General features: G+C 39.8%; 1 protein-coding gene across 1 annotated transcript in view; it reads left to right on the top strand.

The window, feature by feature from the left end:
* The first annotated feature begins 508 nt into the window (after window positions 1-508).
* Window positions 509-26,438, top strand: part of LOC126272061 (protein catecholamines up) — a 64,425-nt gene continuing 38,495 nt past the window's right edge. Inside the window, exon 1 of the mRNA XM_049974591.1 lies at window positions 509-1,735. Coding sequence (XP_049830548.1) covers window positions 925-1,735 — 811 coding nt within the window. The 5' untranslated portion in view covers window positions 509-924. The remainder of the gene's footprint in view (window positions 1,736-26,438) is intronic.

Below are 26,438 nucleotides of genomic sequence, written 5' to 3'. Positions count from 1 at the left end.
TTGTCCATTAATGAACTTTATCATTGGTATTTCCTCAGTTCCGAAAATATACTACAACTTTTTAATTCATACATGATATTTCGTAACCTCATTTTCACCGTTCGGAGCTAGGCTTCAGCGAACTGACGTGTTGTGACGCGACGTCCAATGTAAATGCACCCTGGCGTGGAGGTGATGTGATGTGACGTCCCGTGACGTTACGTTTACGTCCCGTGTGAATCGCCCTTTACTAATTTTTAGTATCAGTTACTACAGTTCTTTTGCTTAAATTTCCTTCTTATGTATTTTAATGGTAGGATGCACTTATTTTTTCATTTTGGCTGTGCATTTTATTTTTTAATTCATTTTTTCGTAACAGTGTCTAACGATTGAATTAACGATCACTTTAATTACTCCTGTTCTTGCTTAATAGGTTGCAACTTTTAACTATTGATGAGTAATCTTTTAAAAGACTATGTCTTTTATCTTGAAATTACTCTCTTGTAGGATGATAGCCGTTGGATTTGCTACTTTGTATTGTTTTCTTTTGGTTCAGATGCTAATCAGTTGATGTGTCAGATTTGTATTAGAATCTGAGGCAAAGAACAATCGATTCATATAGATATAGCTATTCGCGAAACACACTGACATCGGCATCCTTGCGATGCAAATCGCACGCTTTAAATGTGATGATACAAATCTTTTAATTACTGTCATCTCTTAATTAACCTAGAGAACTGTCGATCACTTTCTACTGTAATATCTCCATCTCTTCTGGCTATAAGTCCTTGGTAACAACGAGGCAGATCTCCGCGTCGATAACATGTGGAGCTAGGATGACATGTGACTGTAGTTCCGTTTAAGATTTTCAGTGCTCTTTGCTTTGTTTATGTTATATTCGTGCAGCCGAAGTAGTGACACCTGTTGACGTAGTATTGATTCAAAATGAACAACTATAGACGTGTGTTATTTAAATTAGTTATCACTGTCATATTTGTTTTGGTTTTCTTCGGTTTACCTTTGGGTTGTTCGGCACATGAGGGCCATAGCCACGGCCATAGCCATGACTTATCGCAAGAATACTTCGAAGAAAGGCCATCTTACAAATATTCGAGAGAAGCCAACTTGCAAGCGGAAGAATTTGATCCCGAGGAACGTTTCCATAGAACAAAGTTATTGCAGGACATGTATACACTATGGGTGCAAGCTCTATGCTCAACGTTACTGATAAGTGCTGCACCATTTTTGATACTATTATTTGTCCCGTTAGACAACAGTAAGGAAAGGGAGCCTATGCTTAAGATACTGCTGAGCTTCGCGTCCGGTAGTTTGTTAGGTGATGCATTCCTGCATCTCATCCCCCATGCCCTTTCGCCTCACTCTCACGGCGAAAGCGATGGTGACGATCACGAGTCACACAGTCATTCTCATGATCATTCCCATAGCCATAGTCATACAGAGGGGGGAGGAGAACCACACGTACATGATACCAGTGTCGGTTTGTGGGTTTTGCTAGGCATAATTACTTTCCTAATTGTCGAAAAATTCGTACGTTTAGTTAAAGGCGGGCATGGGCACACACACCACGTAGCACACAAAGAAAAACCGAAAATCCAGAAAAAGACAGAGTCAGATAATCAGAAAGTAGCCAAGAATGAAGGCGCTGGAGACAGAAGTAAAGAGAATGATAAGAAAATAAAAAAAGACAAACATGATATCAACGAGAAACGAGTAATAGATCAACATTCATCAGACGGTAAGTTTAATGTCCCTTCCTGTATTAGTGCCGGCTTCAGTCCAGAACCGCGCTGCTGCTAAGGTCGTAGGTTCGACTAGGGCATGTGTGTGATTAGGTTTAAGTAGTTCTAAGTCTAGGGGACTGATGACTCAGATGTTAAATCCCATCGTACTTAGAGCCATTTGAACATTTTTTTCTGTACAGGTGAAGTATTTTGAAATGGTCCCCCCCCCCCCCCCCCCTCCTGAAGAATGCTACCCTTCCATTGATTTACATGGTTAAACTGGGTAGCAGTATTTGTAAATGGTAAATGATGGTGACGACATGAGTTACACATTGATGATGATGTAGAATTTCTAATCTTAAGTAACTTCACCAATATGGGTAGCTGTATATGATGAGTGCTGCTGTCATTGAGTTACTTTCATGGATTCCTGTTAGCTGTATATGCATTCCATTCACTTTGCTGACACCTTACACCTTTACACATACAGGTTGTTATTTTGCAATTGGGTTTTGCATTAGGTGTTAGCAGTTACTTGTACCCAGTACTGCTACTGAAATCATGTGCTGCTGATTTCAGTATGTATATCATTAAAATATGTTTCTATACATAAATGAGTACTGCTTTGAGCAGCTATTTGAGTTTTTTGATGAAGTAACAGACTTGGAAAGATACAAAATGATAGTTTACAGACCTCCAACAGGAAGTAAATCAGATATACTTCATTAGGCAGTTAGAAAGGGTACTGGTAAGGCTTAGTCAAGGTCATTGTCTGTGGAGATTTCAATGTTGATTTCATCTCGGATAACACAGATATTACAGATAGCTCACTTTGATTTGTTTTCCATAGTAGCATTCTCATTGTTTTCCATAGTAGCATTCTCAACAAGAATAGGAGGCTGTATTGCAACACTGCTTATAATTTAGTTCTAAATGCAGCAGAAATGAAAAAAAATGTGAGCCCCATAGCAGTTCCATTGTTAATTCGCAGTCAAATATGTGAATGAGAAAAGCTTGGTTTCACAGAATTATAAATGATGTTACTATTCAGAGAATGTGAAAGATGAAAATAGGGAATAAGAAGGAATGACATGTGGTACATGAGAATTCTGATTTCTTGCTAAAAGTATTCTTACAAGACTGTGTGTCCAGTTTACCTTTGGAATAGGTTAAGGACCTTTACAGTGGAAGCCAAGAGAAAGGCAAGCTCATACTGTGGAATGGGTTAGTTAGTTTCATGTTCCATGGATAATTTTGCACAATAAATTTTAATGATGTGTAACGAGTCAATTTTACATTCAAATTAATTGTATTAATTTGTAAATATGGCTACATGCTGAACATTTATAAGTGTTTTTAAAATTTTATTTTACATTTTAAAATGTGCAGATGTGAGTTATTAATTCCTATCCACTGCTTTTTACACATTACAATAATAGGAATTCTTCTACAGAATAGGAGGAGAATGTTTTTCAGTTTGTTTCCAAATTTTACTTTGTCAGACAAACATGTTGTATCTCCAGGTAAGTGTTCAGAATTTTGTTGTAGCACTGTGTGCCCATTTTGTTCTAAAGACAACCTGAAAAATGAGTAGTGAATGTCAGTTTTCTTTCTGTTATCCTTATGTACATCATTGTTCCTATTGAACTGTAATTGAGTATTTACAACAAAGTTCGTGAGGGAATAAATACAATATGAAGCAGTAGTCAGAATGCCCACCTCCTTTAACAGATGTCTACAAGGTGATTGTGGGTGAGCACATTTTTCTGTAATGAAGACTTACTGTCTTAAAGATGACTTATCCAAGAACATTATTCTGTATGCCGATACAAAATGAAAATATATAGAATTGGTCAACTTTCTGATTTGTCTCTCCCCAATATATGCCATGATTTTAAGTGAAAATGTGGTTGAACTAAGTTGTTTTATTAATTTCAAAATATGCTGCTTCCAGTTCAAATACTCATTAATATGAACACATGAGAATTTTGAAGTTTCCACACTATTATTTCTTTACCACGTGTCATGCTTATCACTGATGTAGTAACACTTGATGTGCAGAAATGAGTAGTTACTTCTTTAAAACTGAGGGTGAGACCATTCACAGAAAACTAGTTAGTGATATTTCTAAGGGCATCGAAGATCGTTTACACGTATGAGGAAAGATAGTGGACCCAAGATTGAGCCTTGGGAACTCCATACCTAATTTCTCCCCAGTCAGAATTGCTTCCCTGGGCTATACTGGTTGAATTACTAAGTACAACTTTCTGCTTTTGTTTGGTTAGATATGACATTATCCGTTGGCTGTTTGTACCATCAAACCCATGAAATTTCAATTTATCTAGGAGAATACTGTCATTCGCACAGTCAAATTCCTTAGTCTGGTCACAGAAAATACCAACCAGTGTTATTTTATTATTTAATGTTCGTAAAATTTGTTGAATTGACAAGTAAATGACATTCTCCTACAAGAACTCTTCTGAAGCCCAAACTGTGATTTGCTGATTATGTTGTTGTTGGTTTGGTGAGATACTATTGTAGAATACATCAACTTCTCAAAGATTTTGGAAATTGGTGTCAGCAGTGAAACAAGTGGGTCATTATTAACACCTCTTATCACCTTTCTTAAAGAGGGATTTAAGAATGGCACACTTCAACCTCTCTGGAAAACACCTTGAGTTAGTGATGTGTTATACAGGGTGAACATCAATAAAACTGACAAACCACAGGGATGGATTCTGGACTGGAACTGGAGGAAAAAGGCCCTGTGATCATGTGCATTGTCACCATGGTAGTTAGTGCTGACGAGTGACAGTTCCTTTGACCACATGGTGTGTGTTCCTGCCTACTGTAAGCAGCAGAATGACCCAGTATTCATATCTGGAACAAGGAGAGATGGTGTTTGTGTAGGACCAAGCAGATGGGATGGTCAAGAGGCAGCACAGCTATACCAAAACAAGTATCCTCACAGACACTAACCACACCACACAACATTTCAAGCCCCTTTTTGGGCATTTGTGTGATCATGGGTCCTTTCAGATGGATGCATGTGCAGGGAGGTGGTGGGCTGTGCATACACCAGATTTAGAGGACCCGGTTCTACATAATATTGAGACAAACCATAGCACTAGCTCGAGGCAAGTAGCTTGCCAACATGGTCTTAGCCAAAGTAAGATTGTGTGTATCTTTCATGACAATCGTTACTATCCCTATCACCTGCAGTCCCATGGAGTCCACTTTGAAAATCAGATGTGATGTGGATGCAGTGCACCTATGTACTGTGTTCCAGAACAATTTGTTGTCATTGCACGTGCACCATCCATTTCAGGCCACAATATCGTATGACATTTTTTCCTCAATTTCCCTTCAGGAATCAGTCCCTGCAGTTATTTGGTTTTATTAATGTTCACCCTGTATATTTTGGATAAGGCCAGGCTTATTACATGGGAACAAATCTTGAATATCCTATTGAAAACACAGTCAAAACCAGATGAGCTTTTACTTTTGAGAGGAAGTATAATTTTATTTCAGATTGAAAAGTTGGTTATACATTCATATGATGGAATTTTATAAGAGTTACATTTTCTCTTTTAATTGTTTGTCCTAATGCTTTCTACAGTATTTAAGAAATAATTATAAAAATTTATTGGCTACCTGTGACTCATCTCTTACGGCCCTTCTGTTCAGCTCAGTATTGATGTTATTCCGTTATGTCGCTGGTTGTCTTGTCATTCATTTCATTACATTACATATAGCCTTTAAGTCTGTTATCATAATTATGGATTTCTGACATTATGTGCATGTTCCCGGATTGTTTTAATAACCTTGCTTAGTATTTTCGAGTAGTTTTTGTAGTGTGCAGCTACCTCATGATCTATTTGTTTCTGCCTTTTCGTTTCACAAGATACTTAATCTGTCTAGTGATCAATGTTTTTTTTTTTTTTTTTTTTTTTTTTTTTTTTTTTTTTTTTTTTTTTTTTAAGCAAAAAGCTGTTTTCAAATAATGAGATGAATTTTTCATGGAATAGATTAGATTTCATGTTAGTATTTGTTTCATTATAAATTTCATCCTAGGTAACTATTCTTAAAAATGTTTGTCCTGGAGTCATTAATTATTGTAACTGATTTCCAATGAGGAGTATCCATACTGTAAAGCACTGTCTTATCCATCCTCACTAATGGTACATATTGATTAGAGAGAGCATTTGTCACTGGGAAGTCAGTTATTTCTTGCTTTGATCTTCACCAAAGTAAATAGTGTTAGTTAGGGTCCTACTGTATTTATCTATTCATGTTTGAAAGTTAATTACTGGGATCAAATTCTAGGATCGAAATAAGATTTCCAGATCATTATTCATATCATATTCCTTAGGAAATCTGCACTGAAGTCATCACACTGTTAACCACTTGCTGCTGTCTGGCAGCACAGTAAGGAATCCAGATACCTGATAAACAATTCAAAATTTCTCAGTGGGGGTCTATATACATTTAAAATTAAAAGTGAGCTATTTTTCAGTATTAATTTACAAGCACTCACTTCTGTGTGCTGATCACTACAAAAGCTACTTGTCTCAGTATTTCTGAACATGTGTTCCATTCTTCTGACAGCTTTGTTAGTCTTCTGACAGCTTTGTTATTAATGTACAAAATAGGTTTGACCTGTTGCCTCAGTCAGAAACTGATGAGCCTCTCACAGAAGTAGATGTAGACAGGGCTCAACAAGCTTTCAGCAGCAAATTGATTAAGAATGTAGGGAAGTCTGCAAAGAGAAAGAAAGTCTTGTTGCTAGGTAGTTCGCATGCTAGGGGTGTGGGCCAACTTCTGCAGGATGAATTAGGGTTGGATTACCAGGTCACAAGTTTTTTCAAACCTAGTGCTGAACTTGGGCAGGTTACAGAGGATTTAGGTTCACTATGTAAAGGTTTTACTACGGAAGACACCGTGGTTATTGTGGGTGGGCCGGGCAACAGTATTGACAGAGATCCGGGGTGCAGCATAAAGTGTGACCTGGCAAAGATTGCATCGGCATCGAATCATACCAGTGTTGGGTTTGTGTCGGTTCTGGAGTGCCACGACCGACCTCATTTGACCTCTTCTGTCAGGAGAGTTAATTTGGAGTTGGAACGGCTACTTGGATCTGGTGCAGGGTCACACATTGTTGTGGTTCCTGTTGATTCACTCTGTAGGTGGGACTATACTAGACATGGCCTACACCTCAACAGGAAAGGGAAGGGTAAACTGGCTGGGCTGATAGCAGGAAATTTAAAGGGGGGAGGAACTACATCTCATGGTGGAAACTCTTTTTTAGTGTAAGATCAGTGTCCAGTGGGAAACTCAGCCAGGCAAGTACTAAAGATGTTAAAAAAGTTCAAGATACTCACAAAAGTAAAGTGAAAAATACTGTTAGTATATTTCATCAAAATATTGGGGGATTGAAGAATAAAATTGATGAGCTTCTGCTTTGTTTAGAATATATAGAAACCAAGAATGTAATAGATATACTATGCCTGTCTGAGCATCACATTGTCACTGATATGCAAAAGGTTAGCATCAATGGGTACAAATTAGCTGCACATGTAAGTAGAGATAATATGATGAGAGGAGGAGTTGCCATATATGTCAAAAGCTTCCACAGTGCAAAAAATTTAGAAACTAAAAAATTTTGTGTAGAGCAACATATGGAAGCATGTGCCACTGAACTTAAACTAAATGATGGCACTTTCATAATTGTAACAGTGTATAGGTCCCCCTCAGGGAATTTCCAGCTATTTCTAGAAAACTTGGATGCTTTGTTGAGCTATCTGTTAGACAGGGGGAAGCAAATTATCATTTGTGGGGATTTCAATGTTGATTCCCTGAAAGAGTGTAATAGGAAGAATGACCTTTTAGTATTACTCAGTTCTTTCAATTTGAGCTCCGTCATTGATTTTCCTACTCGGATAACAAAGAACAGCAGTACATTGATAGATAACTTTTTTATAGACCAAGATAAGTTTAAGGACATAAATGCTTATCCTGTTGAGAATGGTCTTTCAGATCATAGTGCACAGCTTGTTACAGTACATGACATAGCTCCATGCAGTATAATAAATCAGACTTTCAAAGCAGTGCGTTCAATTAACAATATAAATATTGCAAACTTTAGGGAAAGCCTACAGCAGCTAGACTGGGATGAAGTGTATAAGGAACCCGATGCAAACTTGAAATATAACTTATTTCACAATACATTTTTAAGGGTATTTGAAAATTGTTTTCCCAAGAAAATAGTTAAACATAATTCCAAGAAAACATATAAAAAACCTTGGCTAACTAAAGGAATAAGAATATCTTGCAACCATAAAAGAGAACTGTATCTAACAGCAAGATGGAGTACTGACCCTGAAATTGTTCAATATTATAAAAACTATTGTGCGGTACTAAGAAAAGTTATTAAAAAGTCTAGAAGCATGTGTATCATGTCTGAGATCAGTAACTCTGATAATAAAATTAAAGCAATTTGGAATATTATTGAAAGGGAAACAGGGCAACCAAGAGCACAGGAAGACTTTAGTGCAATAAAACTGAATGACAAGTGCACTAACAAACAATCAGAAATTGAAAATATTTTGAATAATCATTTTTTAAATGTTGTGAAGAAAATAGGATCTAGATCTTCACTGGAAGAGGCAAGGCTATTAATAGAAGAGGCCATACCTGCGCAGTTTGAAACAACTGTAATTCCACCAACCTCTCCCTCTGAAATCAGTAAAATAATAAACTCACTGAAAAGTAAAAGCTCTTACGGAATTGATGGCGTTTCCAGCAAAGTACTTAAAGCTTGTTCCCCACAGATAAGTAGGATTCTCAGCCACGTATGTAATAGCTCTTTGGAGCAGGGTGTTTTCCCTGATAGACTGAAATATGCCACTGTAAAACCATTGCATAAAAAGGGGGATACGTCGGATGTCAACAACTACCGCCCGATCTCTCTTCTGACAGCTCTATCAAAAATTTTTGAGAAAGTAATGTATTCAAGAGTAGCCTCCCATATTTGTAAAAGTAAAGTACTAACAAAATGTCAGTTTGGTTTTCAGAAAGGCTTTTCAACAGAAAATGCTATATATGCTTTCACTGATCAAATATTAAATGCTCTGAATAACCGGACATCACCCATTGGTATTTTTTGTGATCTCTCAAAGGCCTTTGATTGTGTAAATCATGGAATTCTTTTAGATAAGCTAAATCATTATGGTTTGAGTGGGGCAGTGCACAAATGGTTTAATTCATACTTAACTGGAAGAATGCAGAAAGTTGAAATAAGTGGTTCGTGTAATGTTGAAACAACAGCTGATTCCTCAAACTGGGGTGCTATCAAGCACGGGGTCCCACAGGGTTCGGTCTTAGGTCCTTTACTGTTCTTGATATACATTAATGACTTACCATTCCACATTGATGAAGATGCAAAGTTAGTTCTTTTTGCTGATGATACAAGTATAGTAATAACATCCAAAAACCAAGAACTAAGTGATGTAATTGTAAATGATGTTTTTCACAAAATTATTAAGTGGTTCTCAGCAAACGGACTCTCTTTAAATTTTGATAAAACACAGTATATACAGTTCCATACAGTAAATGGCACAACTCCAGTAATAAATATAGAATTTGAACAGAAGTCTGTAGCTAAGGTAGAATTTTCAAAATGTTTAGGTGTGTCCATTGATGAGAGGTTAAACTGGAAGCAACACATTGATGGTCTGCTGAAACGTCTGAGTTCAGCTACGTATGCTATTAGGGTTATTGCAAATTTTGGTGATAAGAATCTCAGTAAATTAGCTTACTATGCCTACTTTCATTCACTGCTTTCGTATGGCATCATATTCTGGGGTAATTCATCATTGAGTAGAAAAGTATTCATTGCACAAAAACGTGTAATCAGAATAATTGCTGGAGCCCACCCACGGTCATCCTGCAGACATCTATTTAAGGATCTAGGGATCCTCACAGTAACCTCACAGTATATATATTCCCTTATGAAATTTGTTGATAATAATCCAACCCAATTCAAAAGTAATAGCAGTGTGCATACCTATAACACCAGGAGAAAGGATGATCTTCACTATGCAGGGTTAAATCTGACTTTGGCACAGAAAGGGGTAAATTATGCTGCCACAAAAGTCTTTGGGCACCTACCAAACAGCATCAAAAGCCTGACAGATAGCCAACTAACATTTAAAAATAAATTAAAAGAATTTCTAGATGACAACTCCTTCTACTCATTGGCTGAATTTTTAGATATAAACTAAGTAAAAAAAAAAAAAAACTTAATCATTAGTGTCATGCAATATTTTGTGTAATGTAATTTCTTGTACAGACATCTTTTACTAACCTGACACGTTCCACATCATTACGAAGTGTCGTATTCATGATCTATGGAACAAGTATTAATCTAATCTAATCTGAAATATATGTAACAACTGCTTTTCCCATACTTGTTCAACACACAATTATACCTCCGACTGTGTCATATTGGCTTTTGTCCCTCAGTGTGCACCTTCCTTCAGTTGTCAGGTATCAGTGCATCACACCCTCCATGATAATAGCTCTGGCGTTCCAAGCCATTTGGTCACATACATCATTAATGTGTTGTAATCCATTACAGGTTCATTGGGTATGATCTGTGACTGGAGTGGTTTAGCCACCGGGTTGGATGGATATCATCCATCAGCTTTCGGTATGGCTGCTATTCCAAGCTTCCTGCCACTCTTTTATTAACTTGTGCTGTATTTGTAATTTGCTGTAAGTGTAATCACCCACAATGTCACAGAACTTTTCTCTGTGACATCTTTGGAGATAGTATGTCACTCCTCTTTATACAGGCTTGCAATTATTGAATTATGTGAAATGAAATCAGCATAACTTCTGAACAGTTTGTGTTAGGGCTTTCAAACTGCACAGTTGGTGGTGGGGCATGATGGGAATTAGTATACTCGATATGGTTTGGTTTAGTAATGAAGCCAATTTCATTAATCGAGAAGTCTCTTCACCTTTAACAGGTGGCTGTGTGGTGTGTAATGTCCAGCCATGGAATAATCAATGCTATATTCCTTGATGGCACAGTGACAACCGAACGATACATGAAGGTTTTGGAAGCTAATTTCATATACGTTATCCAAAGTGACCCTGATTTCAGCAAGCTTTGGTTCATGCAAGATGGAGCTCGACTCTATTGAAGCAAGAGAGTGTTTGATGTCTTGGAGGAGCACTTTGGGGACCACAATCTGGCTCTGGAGGACCCAGAGACACTGACATGGGCCTCAATTGCCCCTCATAGTCTTTTGATCTGAACGCATGCAACTCCTTTTTCTGGGATTATATTAAAGAAAAGATGTACAGCAAAAACCCCAAAACCATTGCCAAGCTGAAAATAGCCATTCAGGAGGTTATTGATAGCATCGATGTTCCTACACTTCAGCAGGTCATGCAGAATTTCGCTATTTGGCTGCACTACATCATTGCCAATGATGGCAGGCATATTGAACATGTCATAACCTAAATACGGATATCTGTAGTTACGTTTACATGTTGAAGAAAGTGTGTGCACGCTGTAGTGCGTGAGTTATTTAGTGTTTTCGTATAGTTCAGTAATTGTCACCCTGTATTATGATATATTCAGTTGACTTTATTCCTAAAGTCACAATGAGAAGCATTTCCTGGTGTTGTATGCTTTGGTAAGCCATAGCAAGACCCCTCTCTGTACCTGCACCTTTACCACCATTGCCACCATCTGTCTATGAGTGAAAACACTACATCCTTTTTCCACAATGCCAGTGAGAATGTACTCTTAATCCATTTGGATTAGCCGTAAAGGCAGTCTAAATTTATTTTGGGCTATATGTATGACTTTTTGCATTATGGGTGAGGCACTGGTGCTTACATTTTTAAGCTGAGCCAGGAAGCCTTTGCTTTTCGTCTAATGTGATGCCTTAATAACTACCTTTTTCTACTCTTCAGAGGCTTCTTGTTCAATCCTAATTGTAGGGTTTCTCATTGTAGATAATTTCCCTTTTATTAATTAATTAATACAAATAACTGTTTCAGAGGTTATCATAAATCAACTTTGGTTTTGCTTCTTTTAATTTAACTATAATTGCTCCTGGACTTCCTTCATCCTTTGAGAGTGTCATTCCTTTTCTTCCTGTATCCACTTTCTTCCTTGTACAGACCTCTATCTTGTCTTTTGTGTTGCTTCTCTATAAAGTAGTGTATTGGTTATACCCAATGTAATTTTAGTGTTCCACACATCTTTGTCAATTTCAATGAACCATGTGGTTTGGACTTGCAGCTGTTTAGTAGGTTGGTCAGCTTGCTTAGTCTGTATATGTGCCTTTTAAACTGTAGTCTTCTTTTTCTTATTACAACAGTTAGCTTTTCCATTTTCAAACAGAACTTTCTGATTGATATTAATTTATGTTCAACATTAATATTACTTCTAGGCCCCCAATATTTTTGTTAGAATTCTTCTTTTAACTTTTTCCAGTTTTTTAAAATCCCCAAACCTTGTTACAGTGTTTCAGGCCTTACCACTTGTTGATACTGTCTTAATTTTATGTTCTAGGACAAAGTTTGTCATACATGTTTCTGTCATATGGAACACACTTTCCATTTTATGTGCTCTTCTATGGCTATCCTTTCTTCTGTATTGCTTGTTATCCTTTCTCCTAGATCTTTAAAACTGTTTTAGGCATTGTGTTATTTTGAATTCTAAGATTTGAGCTGAAATTATGATATTTGACATGAAGTGTTTTTCAAATTGTATTTTTAGTCCTATATTATATGCTTGTTTCTGTAGTTCTGTGATGGCACTATCCAGTGAATCAGTATTTATTGCCAAGTCATGTGCAAAAGCTATAAAATTTTTTCTTGGTTTCTTCCTAACAGAACACTCATAGTATTGATGGATTTCTTCCTTTCTCTCACTAGCTTCTGCAATGTGCAGTTGAAAAGTAGAGATGATAAACCATCTCCCTGTTGTAATACTGATTTTATTTCAGAGGGTTTTGACAGTTTTCCATAAATTTTACTCTCAATTTTGTGTTTGTTAAAGAAGTTCCTTTGATTACTTCTGTTCTTTTATTGTTGAGTCCAAATTCCTTTATAATGTTGTTTAATGCTTTTCTACCAATTGAGATAGCCGTGTGGGATTAGCCGAGCGGTCTAAGGCGCTGCAGTCATGGACTTTGCGGCTGATCCCGGTGGAGGTTCGAGTTCTCCCTTGTGTGTGTGTGTGTGTGTGTGTGTGTGTGTGTGAGTGTGTGTGTGTGTGTGTGTTAGTCCTTAGGGTGATTTAGGTTAAGTTGTGTGTAAGCTCAGGGACTGATGACATTAGCAGTTAAGTCCCATAAGATTTCACACACAATTTTTTTTTTTTTTACCAGTTGAGTTATATTGTCGCAAAAGAAGCTGAGTAGCACCATCACTGTGGTGTAGCGGCTATGTTACTAGACCTGTTGCATGGAGGGTTCAGAGTTCAAAACTCACCTGAACTGTAAAATATTAATTTCTATATTCGGTTCGAGGACATTCTAGAAGTATCCACAAATATCAAGAATCACTGTACTGGAATGTTCTGTAACTGTATATATACCGTATGTGTTCTCGCCGGTGGCAGTTCGCTCTGCGGTCTTGTATGTGCAAGTGCTGAATAAACCTTTGTTAAGTGAAGTTAGTATTTGTCATTCATCTAATTACACCTTCTTCCACGTGACATTATTCTGGTGGAGATGCTGGATATGCATCACTTCAAGGAACTCTGCAAATGACATCTTTCCACATTTTTCTTTCATATACTTTTTAAGTTCCTGAATTGTTGGGCTCATATCCAGTGATCTCATTATAATAGTTAACTTGTCCAAAGTACAAATCTGTCCACTTCATGCGAACAGGTAGAAGCATTCACGAAATTCACCTATATCCTGCTGCTGGAAATATCAAGCCATATCGCTATTAACAGCTGTTTCAAACAATACACCAACAAATGTCAAATGGTGACTATTCACATAAATGGATCTTATCTAGCTTATAAACTTTCCACAAGTAACATTGTAAGTGTTCTAAAACAGTGGTGAATAAAACATGTCCAAGGTTGAGAAAAACTTAGCCCCCTTCAGACAATCTAGTGTATCGTTAATTCGTAGAAGAGGGTAAACATCCTTTTTAATTATTTTATTATGCTGTAATCAACACAAAAGCACGAACTGCCACCCCTCTTCCTGACAAGAACCACTGGTGACGACCATGGGCTCTGAGAAAGCTGAATATGTCATTCTTCATCATTTTATCTAACTCGTCATGAATTATTCGACATTCCTTTGCTGACACACGGTATGCTCTCTAGCTTATTGGTTGATGGTCTCAAGTGCTAATCTGGTGCTTCATCATCGATTTGTCTAATTTGCTCTTCACCTGTGGATTGAAGCATTCAGAGAACTCTTGAAGAATGGCAAGTAGCTTCTTCTGTTGTTACTTAGTGAGATCTGTGATAGTCGAGCTAGAAGATCTTGTCTAGTAGTGATAGTGCTAATTTCGCCCACAGACTCGGCAGGGGAAGTTTATATGATGATCAGCTGCTCTGCAAATAATGGCTTAGAGTTTCCTATGCACATGTATCTTGGAAGGATCTGTGGTTTTCGGCGACAGTTAACTATCTATAATTCACTGAATCCGTTTTTAAATGAGACGACAGAGGCTGGGATGACCAAGTTATTCTTCAGTATTATGCCTCTCTTACTTTCCACTACAAGATCCTTGGGTTAACGCATGGCATGACACGTGACAGGTACTTTCCTAGCGCTGACTGCAGGAATGATCACTTCATCCTGCACACAGTCTCCACACACTCAGATGCCCATCTTCCCAACCACAGTCTCTCTTCTTGTCTAGCATAATTTTTGAGCGAATACAATCTATAATTGCCTGAGAAGCTTTCAAAAAGTCCCATCTGAGAATGACTTCATGACTACACTCTTGTAAGATGATGAATTCTAAGGGCTGTGTGTGGCCACTTATACCCTCACGGATGGTATGTCTTCCTGTAGGTATTACATATTTCCCATTAGCTCCCTTCAGCAGAGATGTTTTATTGTCGACGAATACGATTTTCTGCAACTGGCAACGGTACTTCTCCGAAATGACTGAATATGATGCTCCAGAGACCACAAGAGCTTAAGCTGGTTGGCCATCTATGAGGATATTGACGTAGTTTCCGATAATTTTTGTAGTGATCGACGGCAGAGGATTTTTCTCTTCAGCAGCCTCAACTCCAAGGAAGGTCGCAGCCTTTAGTTTTCCAGGTTGCGGTGGCTAGGTGATTGGCTGGAGCTTCTAAACGGCGATGGAGACCTTGATCAGCATCTTGGGAAGCGTCCTGCCCAGCGGCTAGCTTGTGGCGATGATGACCTTCATTGTCCTGCACCCACATCTTGTTCATCTTCGTTGTCCTGGAGTTGGTGTCGGCTGAGATCAGTCTGCTGTCTCCTGGTGCAGGCGTCATCAAATATCCGTCACCTTTCTCGACAATAGCGCACCATATGTCCCGGTCATCCACAGTGGAAACACTGGTTGGTCCTCCAGATACAAGTCTTCCTTGATGTCCAAACAGGTTCCTCATGCAGCATTGTAGGAACGTAACTTCACCCGTGTCTCAACTTTTTCTCTGTTTTAAAGGGAAATGAAGGACAATATTGGGTTCAGTGTTGTTCCACTTCCTTCCTTATGACCTCTTGAAGTGTCTCGGTTTTCCACTCGCCGTGCAATCCAAGTGCCTTCTGAACTTCCTCTCTCACTATTTGATGAACATTTGACAAATCAGTTTATTTCTCCATCACAGACATCAATACAACACTTGGAACTCGTTCAAACTTCTTGCGTGTAATTCTTTTTTGATGCATTGTCTTGACATACTGGCACCATTTTGTGGAGTTGTCTGCTGTTGAAATCTTATTCAGGAGTAGTGCTTGATACACGTCCTCAACAACACCCTCCATGAGATGTGCAAGCCTATCTTCCTCCTCCATTCTAGGATCCACTATTTTACACAGCTCCAAGACATCTTGAATGTAGGATGCTCTAGTTTCTCCTGGATGCTGTGCCCTGCACTTTAATTTATCTTCAGCCTTGCACTTCTGTCGTTGTGTCACCGAAATACTTGCGCAGTTCCGCGTGAAATACTTCGCAGCTTGTGAATTTCTCCTCGTTGTTCTCATACCATTGCTTGGCAGTGCCCTCCAAGTAGAAAAATACGTTAGCCAAACACACCGTGTCATCTCACTTGTTAAATTTGGCTATACATTCATGTACCTTCAACCACTTGTTTGGATCTTGGCCACCGTCACCAGAGAACTCGAAAGGTCTTATTAAGGCATTTAGTAAGTCAGTTAGTTTGCAGATGGTAGGCAGTGGGTATGAGATTGGTGCTGTTCTGGTGTAAATCTTGGATGGAAAAGAGATTATAGCCTATGCTTCTAGGACACTTAAAAAAGCCGAGAGAAACTACTGAACTACAGAAAGAGAATGTCTTGCTGTAATCTGGGCCATGTGCAAATTTCAACAGTATCTCTATGGAAGAACATTCACAGTACTTACAGATCATCATTCACTTTGTTGATTGACAGGCCTTAAGGACACAACAGAATGACTTGCCAGGTTGGCACTACATCTTCAAGAGTATGACATTACTATAGTGTACAAAAGTGGAAGAATTACTAAAGTGTACAAAAGTGGAAGAAAACACCAAGATGCTAACTGTCTCTCAAGAAACCCTGTGCATGACTATCAAGGCTTTGATGAAGATAGTGACTGTCTCGCTGCACTTCAGGATCTCTCTGCTGAGCAGGAGGATGATGCCAAGATATCTCAAATTATATGCTTGCTTTAAATCGGTCAGAGGATGTGAAAGGACAATTTAAGGTAGTTAATGGATTACTTTGCAAGAAAAACTTTGATCCGTTTGGAAAGAGGTGGTGATTCCTAAACACATGTGCTTAGGTTTTCTATAGAAATTCCATACAGACACCACATGATTTACGCCATTTTTCTTGGTGCTTGGTCGTGAAGTGACTATGATCATGGACACTGTGTTTCTGTTACATCCTGATGTGGACAAAGACTACATTGGCCAGGTGTTAACCAGAGCTGAGGAAGCTCGGCAGTTAGCTCGACTCCACACTGCAGGCTCAAGAAAACGATCGACGAAGGTATGACGCGAGCCACTGCCCTGTTGTCTACCAGCTTGGTGACAGCATCTGGATCTTCACTCCTGTTTGGAAGCTTGGTCTCTCTGAGAAGCTCCTCGGGCACTACTTTGGACCTTATAAGGTTGTAAGACAGTTGTCTGATGTTGCTTACGAAGTTGAAGCTTTCGACCCCGACACAGACAACAAAAAATTAGATTTACGGTCCACGTCCTTCGAATGAAGCCGTATAAGGATCCTTCAAACCAGGGTAAACTCGAAGTTCCAGCCACAGCAACAGGCGGAATGGTGATGGAGAGCGTAGCGGCAAAGGAAGTTCTAAGGAGGTCACTCCCAGGGTGAACATCAGTCATCAGGAGTCGGAGTATGCAGGACCGATGACTCGTTCCCGGAGTAGGACGTCGTAACAACGAGACACTGTTCTCTTAAGGAGAGAGCAATGTCGCAGAAGAAGCTGAGTAGCACCATCACTGTGGTGTAGCGGTTATGATACTAGACCTTTGCATGGAGGGTCGTGAGTTCAAAACTCACCTGAACTGTAGAATTTTAATTTCTATATTCAGTTCGAGGACATTCTAGAAGTATCAACAAGTATCAAAAACCATTGTACTGGAGTGTTCTGTAGTTGTATATATACCGTATGTGTTCTGGCCGGATGCAGTTTGCTCCATGCTCTTCTATGTGCAAGTGCTGAATAAACCTTCATTAAGTGAAGTTAGTGTTCGTCATTCATCTAATTACACCATCTTCTATGTAACAATATGCCTTTTTAAAATCTTTGAGAGTTACTACATATTTCAAGTTTCTGATTTTCTTCATTTCTGTTGTGTTCTTTAGATTTAGCATTTGTTCTGCACAAGACCTTCCTTTCGTAAATCCTTCCAAATATTCTCCTAGTTATAGGTCGTGTATTCCTTCAAGTGCCACAGACAAGATCTTACATGTCACTTGCAAGAGAAGGATTCCTCAATAATTTGTAGGATCAGTTTTCTTTCCTATTTTATGCAGTGGAATGCTGATATCTATACTGATGGTAAGCTGTTTGTTGTCCAAATTTCATTAATGATTTCTGTTAAACATAGAAAGTGTTTCCACAATTCAGCAACTATGGCTTCTGACGCTTCATTATTTTTAAATTACTTTATGATTTATCTGATTTTTTTTCTGTTGTTGGTGGTTTTGAGTCGGGCTGTATTTGGATTACATCATCAAAATGAAGTTAATCCTCTGTGGATCGCCACCAGTATTTCTGTGAAGTATTCTGCAAGTATCCTGCAGCTCTTGGTATTATTATATGCAGTCTCTGTGTTTTTGAATCTATAAACAGTAAACTTGGCAATGTGTCATTGTTTAAACTATTATTGAATGTTTTAAAAAATCCTCCTCTTGTTTTGCTTAAAATATGACTCAGTTGATATTATTTGATCTTTTCTTTGTCGTGCTCTGATCTTTTTGAGATTGAGAAACTATCTATAGAAAATTATTATAAAATGCAGTTGGAAAATAAGAATTACTCTTTCAGTAGCATATGCACTGTCTTATGAGCAGCAACTATTAATTTATTTTGTAAACATCACGTGTGCAGGGTTTCCATTGCAATCTGTATCTTGTCTTCTATCTGTGCACTAGATTGTGCACTCACGAATGGGAGCAAGTTGTCTGTACAAGCTGCACAGGCATTTACTTCTGGTACTACTTCATTTTCTGTAGCAGGGGCTTCATGCCTAGATCCCTAAATATTGCTTGTAAAACTTTCGACAGTTGTGGCTAGCAATAAGCAGAGACATGACATTGGTGTGCGTCTGTGTACTCTGAATGTTTGCCACTAGTGCTGTTGTTGTTGTTGCGGTCTTCAGTCCTGAGACTGGTTTGATGCAGCTCTCCATGCTACTCTATCCTGTGCAAGCTTCTTCATCTCGCAGTACCTACTGCAACCTACATCCTTCTGAATCTGCTTAGTGAATTCATCTCTTGGTCTCCCTCTACGATTTTTACCCTCCACGCTGCCCTCCAATACCAAATTGGTGATCCCTTGATGCCTCAGAACATGTCCTACCAACCGATCCCTTCCTCTGGTCAAGTTGTGCCACAAACTTCTTTTCTCCCCAGTCCTATTCAATACTTCCTCATTAGTTATGTGGTCTACCCATCTAATCTTCAGCATTCTTCTGTAACACCACATTTCGAAAGCTTCTATTCTCTTCTTGTCCAAACTATTTATCGTCCATGTTTCACTTCCATACGTGGCTACACTCCATACAAATACTATCAGAAATGACTTCTTGACACTTAAATCTATAGTCGATGTTAACAAATTTCTCTTCTTCAGAAACGCTTTCCTTGCCATTGCCAGTCTACATTTTATATCCTCTCTGCTTCGACCATGGTGAGTTATTTTGCTCCCAAAAAAGCAAAACTCATTTACTACTTTAAGCGTCTCATTTCCTAATCTAATTCCCGCAGCATCACCCAATTTAATTTGACTACATTCCATTATCCTCATTTTTGCTTTTGTTGATGTTCATCTTATATCCTCCTTTCAAGACACTGTCCATTCCGTTCAGCTGCTCTTCCAGGTCCTTTGCTGTCTCTGACAGAATTACAATGTCATCGGCGAACCTCAAAGTTTTTACTTCGTCTCCATGAATTTTAATACCTACTCCAAATTTTTCTTTTGTTTCCTTTACTGCTTGCTCAATATACAGATTGAATAACACCGAGGATAGGTTTCAACCCTGCCTCACTCCCTTCCTGACCACTGCTTCCCTTTCATGCCCCTTGGCTCTTATAACTGCCATCTGGTTTCTGTACAAATTGTAAATAGCCTTTCGCTTCCTGTATTTTACTCCTGCCACTTTTAGAATTTGAAAGAGAGTATTCCAGTCAACATTGTCAAAAGCTTTCTCTGAGTCTACAAATGCTAGAAACGTAGGTTTGCCTTTCCTTAATCTTTCTTCTAAGATAAGTCGCAGGATCAGTATTGACTCACGTGTTCCAGTGTTTCTACGGAATCTAAACTGATCTTCCCTGAGGTCGGCTTCTACTAGTTTTTCCATTCGTCTGTAAAGAATTTGTGTTAGTATTTTGCAGCTGTGGCTTATTAAACAGATTGTTCGGTAATTTTCACATCTGTCAACACCTGCTTTCTTTGGGATTGGAATTATTATATTCTTGAAGTCTGAGGGTATTTCGCTGGTCTCATACTTCCTGCTCACCAGATGGTAGAGTTTTGTCAGGACTGGCTCTCCCATGTCCGTCAGTAGTTCCAATGGAATGTTGTCTACTCCGGAGGCCTTTTTTCGACTCAGGTCTTTCAGTGCTCTGTCAAACTCTTCATGCAATATCATATATCCCATTTCATCTTCATCTACATCCTCTTCCATTTCCATAATATTGTCCTCAAGTACATCGCCCTTGTATAGACCCTCTATATACTCCTTCCACCTTTCTGCTTTCCCTTCTTTGCTTAGAACTGAGTTTCCATCTGAGCTCTTGATGTTCATACAAGTCTAGTGAGATAAGCCGCTGCATCCTTACATTTGTCCTCTAACCAGCCCTGCTTAGCTATTTTGCATTTCCTGTTGATCTCATTTTTGATTGCCTGCTTCATTTACTGCATTTTTATATTTTCTCCTTTCATCAATTAAATTCAATATTTCTTCTGTTACCCAAGGATTTCTACTAGCCCTCGTCTTTTTGCCTACTTGATCCTCTGCTGCCTTCACTACTTCATCCGTCAAAGCTACCCATTCTTCTTCTACTGTATTTCTTCCCCCCCCCCCCCCCCCCATTCCTGTCAATTGTTCCCTTATGCTCTCCCTGAAACTCTGTACAACCTCTGGTTCTTTCAGTTTATCCAGGTCCCATCTCCTTAATTTCCCACATTTTTGCAGTTTCTTCAGTTTTAATCTACAGGTCATAACCAATAGATTGTGGTCAGAGTCCACATATGCCCCTGGAAATGTCTTACAATTTAAAACCTAGTTCCTAAATCTCTGTCTTACCATTATATAATCTATCTGATACCTTTTAGTATCTCCATGGTTCTTCCATGTATACAGCCTTCTTTCATGATTCTTAAACCAAGTGTTAGCTATGATTAAGTTGTGCTCGGCAAAATTCTACCAGGCGGCTTCCTCTTTCATTCCCCCCCCCCCCCCCCCCCCAAAAAAAAAAAAAAAAAAAATCCGTATTCACCTACTATGTTTCCTTCTCTCCCTTTTCCAGTCACCCATGACTATTACATTTTCGAATCCCTTCACTATCTGAATAATTTCTTTTATTTCATCACACATTTCTTCAATTTCTCCATCATCTGCAGAGCTAGTTGGCATATAAACTTGTACTACTGTAGTAGGCATGGGCTTCGTGTCTATGTTGCCACAATAATGCATTCACTATGCTGTTTGTAGTAGCTTATCCACACTCCTATTTTTTTTATTCATTATTAAATCTACTCCTGCATTACCCTTATTTGATTTTGTATTTATAACCCTGTATTCGCCTGTTCAAAAGTCTTGTTCCTCCTGCCTCCGAGCTTCACTAATTCCCACTATATCTAACTTTAACCTATCCATTTCCCTTTTTAAATTTTCTAGCCTACCTGCCCGATTAAGGGATCTGACATTCCACGCTCCGATCCGTAGAACGCCAGTTTTCTTTCTCCTGATAACGACATCCTCTTGAGTAGTCCCCGCCCGGACATCCGAATGGGGGACTATTTTACCTCCAGAATATTTTACCCAAGAGGACGCCATTATCATTTAATCACACAGTAAAGCTGCATGCCCTCGGGAAAAATTACGGCCGTAGTTTCCCCTTGCTTTCAGCCGTTCACAGTACAAGCACAGCAAGGCCATTTTGGTTATTGTTACAAGGCCAGATCAGTCAATCATCCAGACTGTTGCCCTTGCAACTACTGAAAAGGCTGCTGCCCCTCTTCAGGAACCACATGTTTGTCTGGCCTCTCAACAGATACCCCTCCATTGTGGTTGCACCTACGATACGCCTATCTGTAATCGCTGAGGCACGCAAGCCTCCCCACCAACGGCAAGGTCCATGGTTCATGGGGGGAGCTAACAATTGACAACTTGGTGTAATGTTCGGCCCCAACCAGAAACTGAATAATCTCAGCCAGCAGTAATCTTGAACTGGAAGTCTGGTGCCCAGGTGCCCTCCGTTTATCACACCGTCCTGACAGCCTCCATCGCTGCGTGGCTTGGAGGTTCTTCATTGGTGGCGATGTTCAAAGTGTTGCTTGCAACACTTGCAGAAATGTTTGAGGTGCTGGCTCTGGCAGTATCAGTAAGTTATGACACTACTCTCCTCCCCCCCTGAGCCTCCTCACTGTAATTGTGAAGTGATGATTGCTGCAGTAGTGGTGATGGGGGCGGGAGTGTCGTGGATGCAGGAAGGAAGTGGTGAGGAGATAGAAGCTGGAGTTGTGGCTAGTGCTGAGCTCCTGTCTACGCCCCAACATTCGCGTTGAGGCTGTCCTGGAATGCCAGCTGAGAAACAATATGGTGGGTGCACTCTCTGCATCCAGTTACAGTGCTAGGTTCTCTGGTGGTCAAACCGCAATTGCATCTTGAAGTGGTGCGGTGGCCCCCTGGCTGACTGTGGAGGGGGAGGGGGTGGTAGTGGGACAAACACCTGTGGATGTCAGCTGCCTGCTTTAGGGTCAAGGTCCATTGTTTCAAGGTCAGGTATTGGCTACGCAGAACCCGAGCAACCTGGAGGAGATGCAGGATGCATCATGCAGGCAGGCAATGAATCTGTGAACAAAGTGTTATTGGCAGGATCACATAGTGAGATTTTCACTCTTCAGTGGAGTGTGTGCTGATATGAAACTCCCTGGCCAACTAGCACTTCTGAAAGAAAGATAGTAGAGCACTTGCCCACGAAAGGCAAAGGTCCCAAGTTCGAGTCTCGGTCCGGCACACAGTTTTAATCTGCCAAGAAGTTTCATATCAGTGCACACTCTGCTGCAGAGTGAAAATCTCATCCTGGAAACATCCCCCAGGCTGTGGCCAACCCATGTCTCCGCAATATTCTTTCTTTCAGGAGTGCTAGTTCTCCAAGGTTCGCAGGAGAGCATCTGTAAAGTTTGGAAGGTAGAAGGTGAGGTACTGGCAGAAGTAAAGCTATGAGGATGGGGCGTGAGTCGTGCTTGGATAGCTAAGTTGGTAGAGCACTTGCAGGCAAAGATCCCGAGTTCGAGTATTGGAAAGTTTTAATCTGCCAGAAGTTTCAGGATCACATAATTTATAGGTGTGAAGTTGATTCAGATGCTGTCACTGCAATTTGCCTGGGTCCTGTATCTGAAACATGCAATTGCCAAACAAATTTATGACGATGCCAGGTTCCCAGTGCCTCTGGCCTCTGTATGATCTAAAAATAACTAGGTCATTAATGTGATACATTGCCTGAGGGGCCGGAATAGGCGCCGTCCACCATTGTGAGCGCAGAAACTGGAGCAAGATGCGGTGCGTCGTTCATGAAGCAACATCGATGGCACTGCCCTGTTGCCAGGTCGGGAGTGGTAGGACAAGAAGAAGAGTGGCAAAGCTTGGCCTCACATGTGATGCGTGCTTAATTAATCCATCTGCTGCTTAAGAGTGTGAACAAAGTGTTCTGTTTTTGTATTAGACTGTGGATGGTAAGGCACACTGGTGCTGTGACAAATTCCTTTGGCGGTACAGAAGTCCTCAAATTCTGCGGACACAAATTGAGGTCCGTTGTCTGTCACAAGCAACTCCGGTAGGCCATCAAGACAAAATATGGATTACAAAGCTTTGAAGGGTGCAACATGTCATTGTAGAGTGCATGGGAATTGCCAAAGGAGACTTGCTATGTGCGTTGATGGGAATCTGCCAACGAGTTTTTCCTACAGGATCCAGCAGAATCCAAATGCAAGAGCTGCCCTTGCTTCAGCCAGTCAAAGAACTGTTGAAGGAGGCTGCATGGTATTACTCTCAAGCATGGTACTGATCTATCATATACTCTAGTGTGAGTCCATGTCAAACCATGTGCAATGTCGGCAAGCTAATGGTTTGGTGCGAACCATGCCTCAGTGACACTGATGAAGCAAACTAATTGCAAAACAAGATTGTTCAGATTCAGTGCATGGCAATAGGGCACCATGTAACATAGACAAGTCATGTCAATGTGCAAAATATCGGCAATACTCTGGACTAACAATTTGTTTCACAGTATGAGGCCAGTCAGTGCAGACATAGTGCAACAGTATCTGCAGGTCCAGATCCACTGCTGTGGCCTGGTTGATCATCCAGTGACCTAATGGAAATTGGTCCAGCACATCTTGAGTCCAGTGCAGCAATGTGGTAACAAGATGCTTCTGAAAAGTCGAAGTCTACATCCAATCTCAATGGAAGATGCGAAAACATGTCTGCATTGGTGTGCTTAGTCAAAGAAAAGCAATTTCACATTCCTGGGACCATGCAAAAATTACCCTTTTGTGGCAAAGGCAGTGCATTGGTGACACAATCTGAGCTGCATTTCGAATGAAGCAGGTACATTATATCAGCTTCTGTAACACTGACTGTAATTCAGTAACATTCTTCAGAGGTTTGACATTACCCCAAATATTCAACTGCAGTTTGAAAGAACACACACTTGTCTCTGTTGCATTTAACGTGTGGAAAGATTACTAAGGTGCTCATCTGATGTGTGACCTGATACCACTGTATCAACTAAATAATTTGTACATGAAGCACAGATGCAGTTAATTGTTCCAAATAATACTAGAAAATTGCTGATGTGAATGCAATACCAAATGGCAAACTAACAATTTTGGAGTCCCCTGTGTGTATTAACAACAAACACTTGCTGTGATTGGTCATCTAAAGGGATGTAGAGGTAGACATCACACAAATCGATCTTAGAGAAACGACGACGAGCTCCCAAATGGTACATAAGTTTATCAGGTTGAGGTAAAGAAAATGAATCAGTCACAATTTAGGGGTGAAGGCTTTCTGACAGGTACTGATGGAGATGTCCACTGACTGGCTGTGATGGGTGCAATGACAACACTGTCCTCCCACTGTGAAAGTTCCTGAGCAACCTGTTCATGGAGTACATGCCTTGAAGAAGCAAGAAAATTAGAAGCTTTGTGTAAGCCATCAGCATACGAGCCTTTGAATTCAGCACACAGCTGAGCAAAACTGTCCTTCAAATCAAATGGAGTAACTGAACACATTGTCTACCACTAGCAACCCAAACAAATAGAGGCCAGATATATTTCCATGGTTCTGTAAATGCAAAATCTGGAATGTCATATTCTTTTGAAAATTCTGGTATATGGCAGGAAGGATGTGCAAACTGAGTGCTGGAATGTCTTGTCCATTCTGTGCTGTAAGCATACTGTGTGACTTCTGCTGCTCAGTGTTGGCAAGATCATCATAAGCACTGCGATAGAACAAGGAAACTGCGGCACCCATTTCTAATTGCAACTTAATGGTTTGATGAGCTATCTCAAGGTCCACAAAGAGTTTGTTAGAATGGCATTTCACCAAAGAAGAAGCTACTAATTTTTTAAATTAAGAACTACCAGACTTCTGTTCCACACTAGAAGATCTGTTTGGTTCAGAATGCACAACATGTAGAGTAAAGTTTGGTTTCTGTGCGTGTATTTTAGGGGAGAGAGCCTTCTTTTCCTGTAAGCATACCACTTGAAGATGTCCGTTTCTGCCAATGAAAAAGAAGTTGCATTTCATGATATGAGTAAGTAACTCTTATGCACTGAGAAGCAGTGTGGGCAAGACTTCATGCTGGTACTTTACTGGTCTAGCTGAGCTCTGGTGGGCCAGTGTACGCTCGACTTGGAAATAGACTGCTTATGCAGCTGCGCAATGATATTGCTAGACGCAACATCGTAACTGTTTACTGACTGTGACTGTCTATGGCACTGTCGCAAGAATCTTAATAGTTAATATTTTGCGCGACTTGGTGCAGAGGAGGGCCGGGATACTTAATAATCTGTTCCCTTATTCGTTTATCAGCCACATTCTGAGTAATGGCGTCACACATCATGAAGCCACTGCAATACTTGCCATAGTCACAATAAACTTACACTGCCTAGTAAACCCTTGTAAGACTGTTCTGTCACCTACTTTCTATGACTTTGACCTGACTGCTTCTTTAGTCTGAAACATTTAAACTTGGCAGTCTCCCCACATGGACTTTCATGTCACGGTATCTATTCAAAGTGTGGATTAATTCTTCACAGTCCACAAGGTCTAGCTGTAAAGCAGGGAACAGTTTACAGAATGTCATATACACTAACACACCCACCGTTAAGAAAAAATTATTTGAGAGTACCTAACACTTGGTTTTTTAGATAGATGAGCTTCAAACTGGAGCAATTATTCAATTCAGTCCTCTTTGTCCTCCTTAAATGAACAAAACAGAGGCGCTAATGATGGCTGCATTAAGCTTTGGTGCTGCAGTAGCTGGTGGCACCTGATTGTGA

Source organism: Schistocerca gregaria, chromosome 5 (assembly GCF_023897955.1).
Source record: "Schistocerca gregaria isolate iqSchGreg1 chromosome 5, iqSchGreg1.2, whole genome shotgun sequence".
Lineage (NCBI taxonomy): Eukaryota > Metazoa > Arthropoda > Insecta > Orthoptera > Acrididae > Schistocerca > Schistocerca gregaria.
The sequence above is the reverse complement of the archived record's forward strand: the minus strand, read 5'-3'. Positions and strand labels throughout refer to the sequence as shown.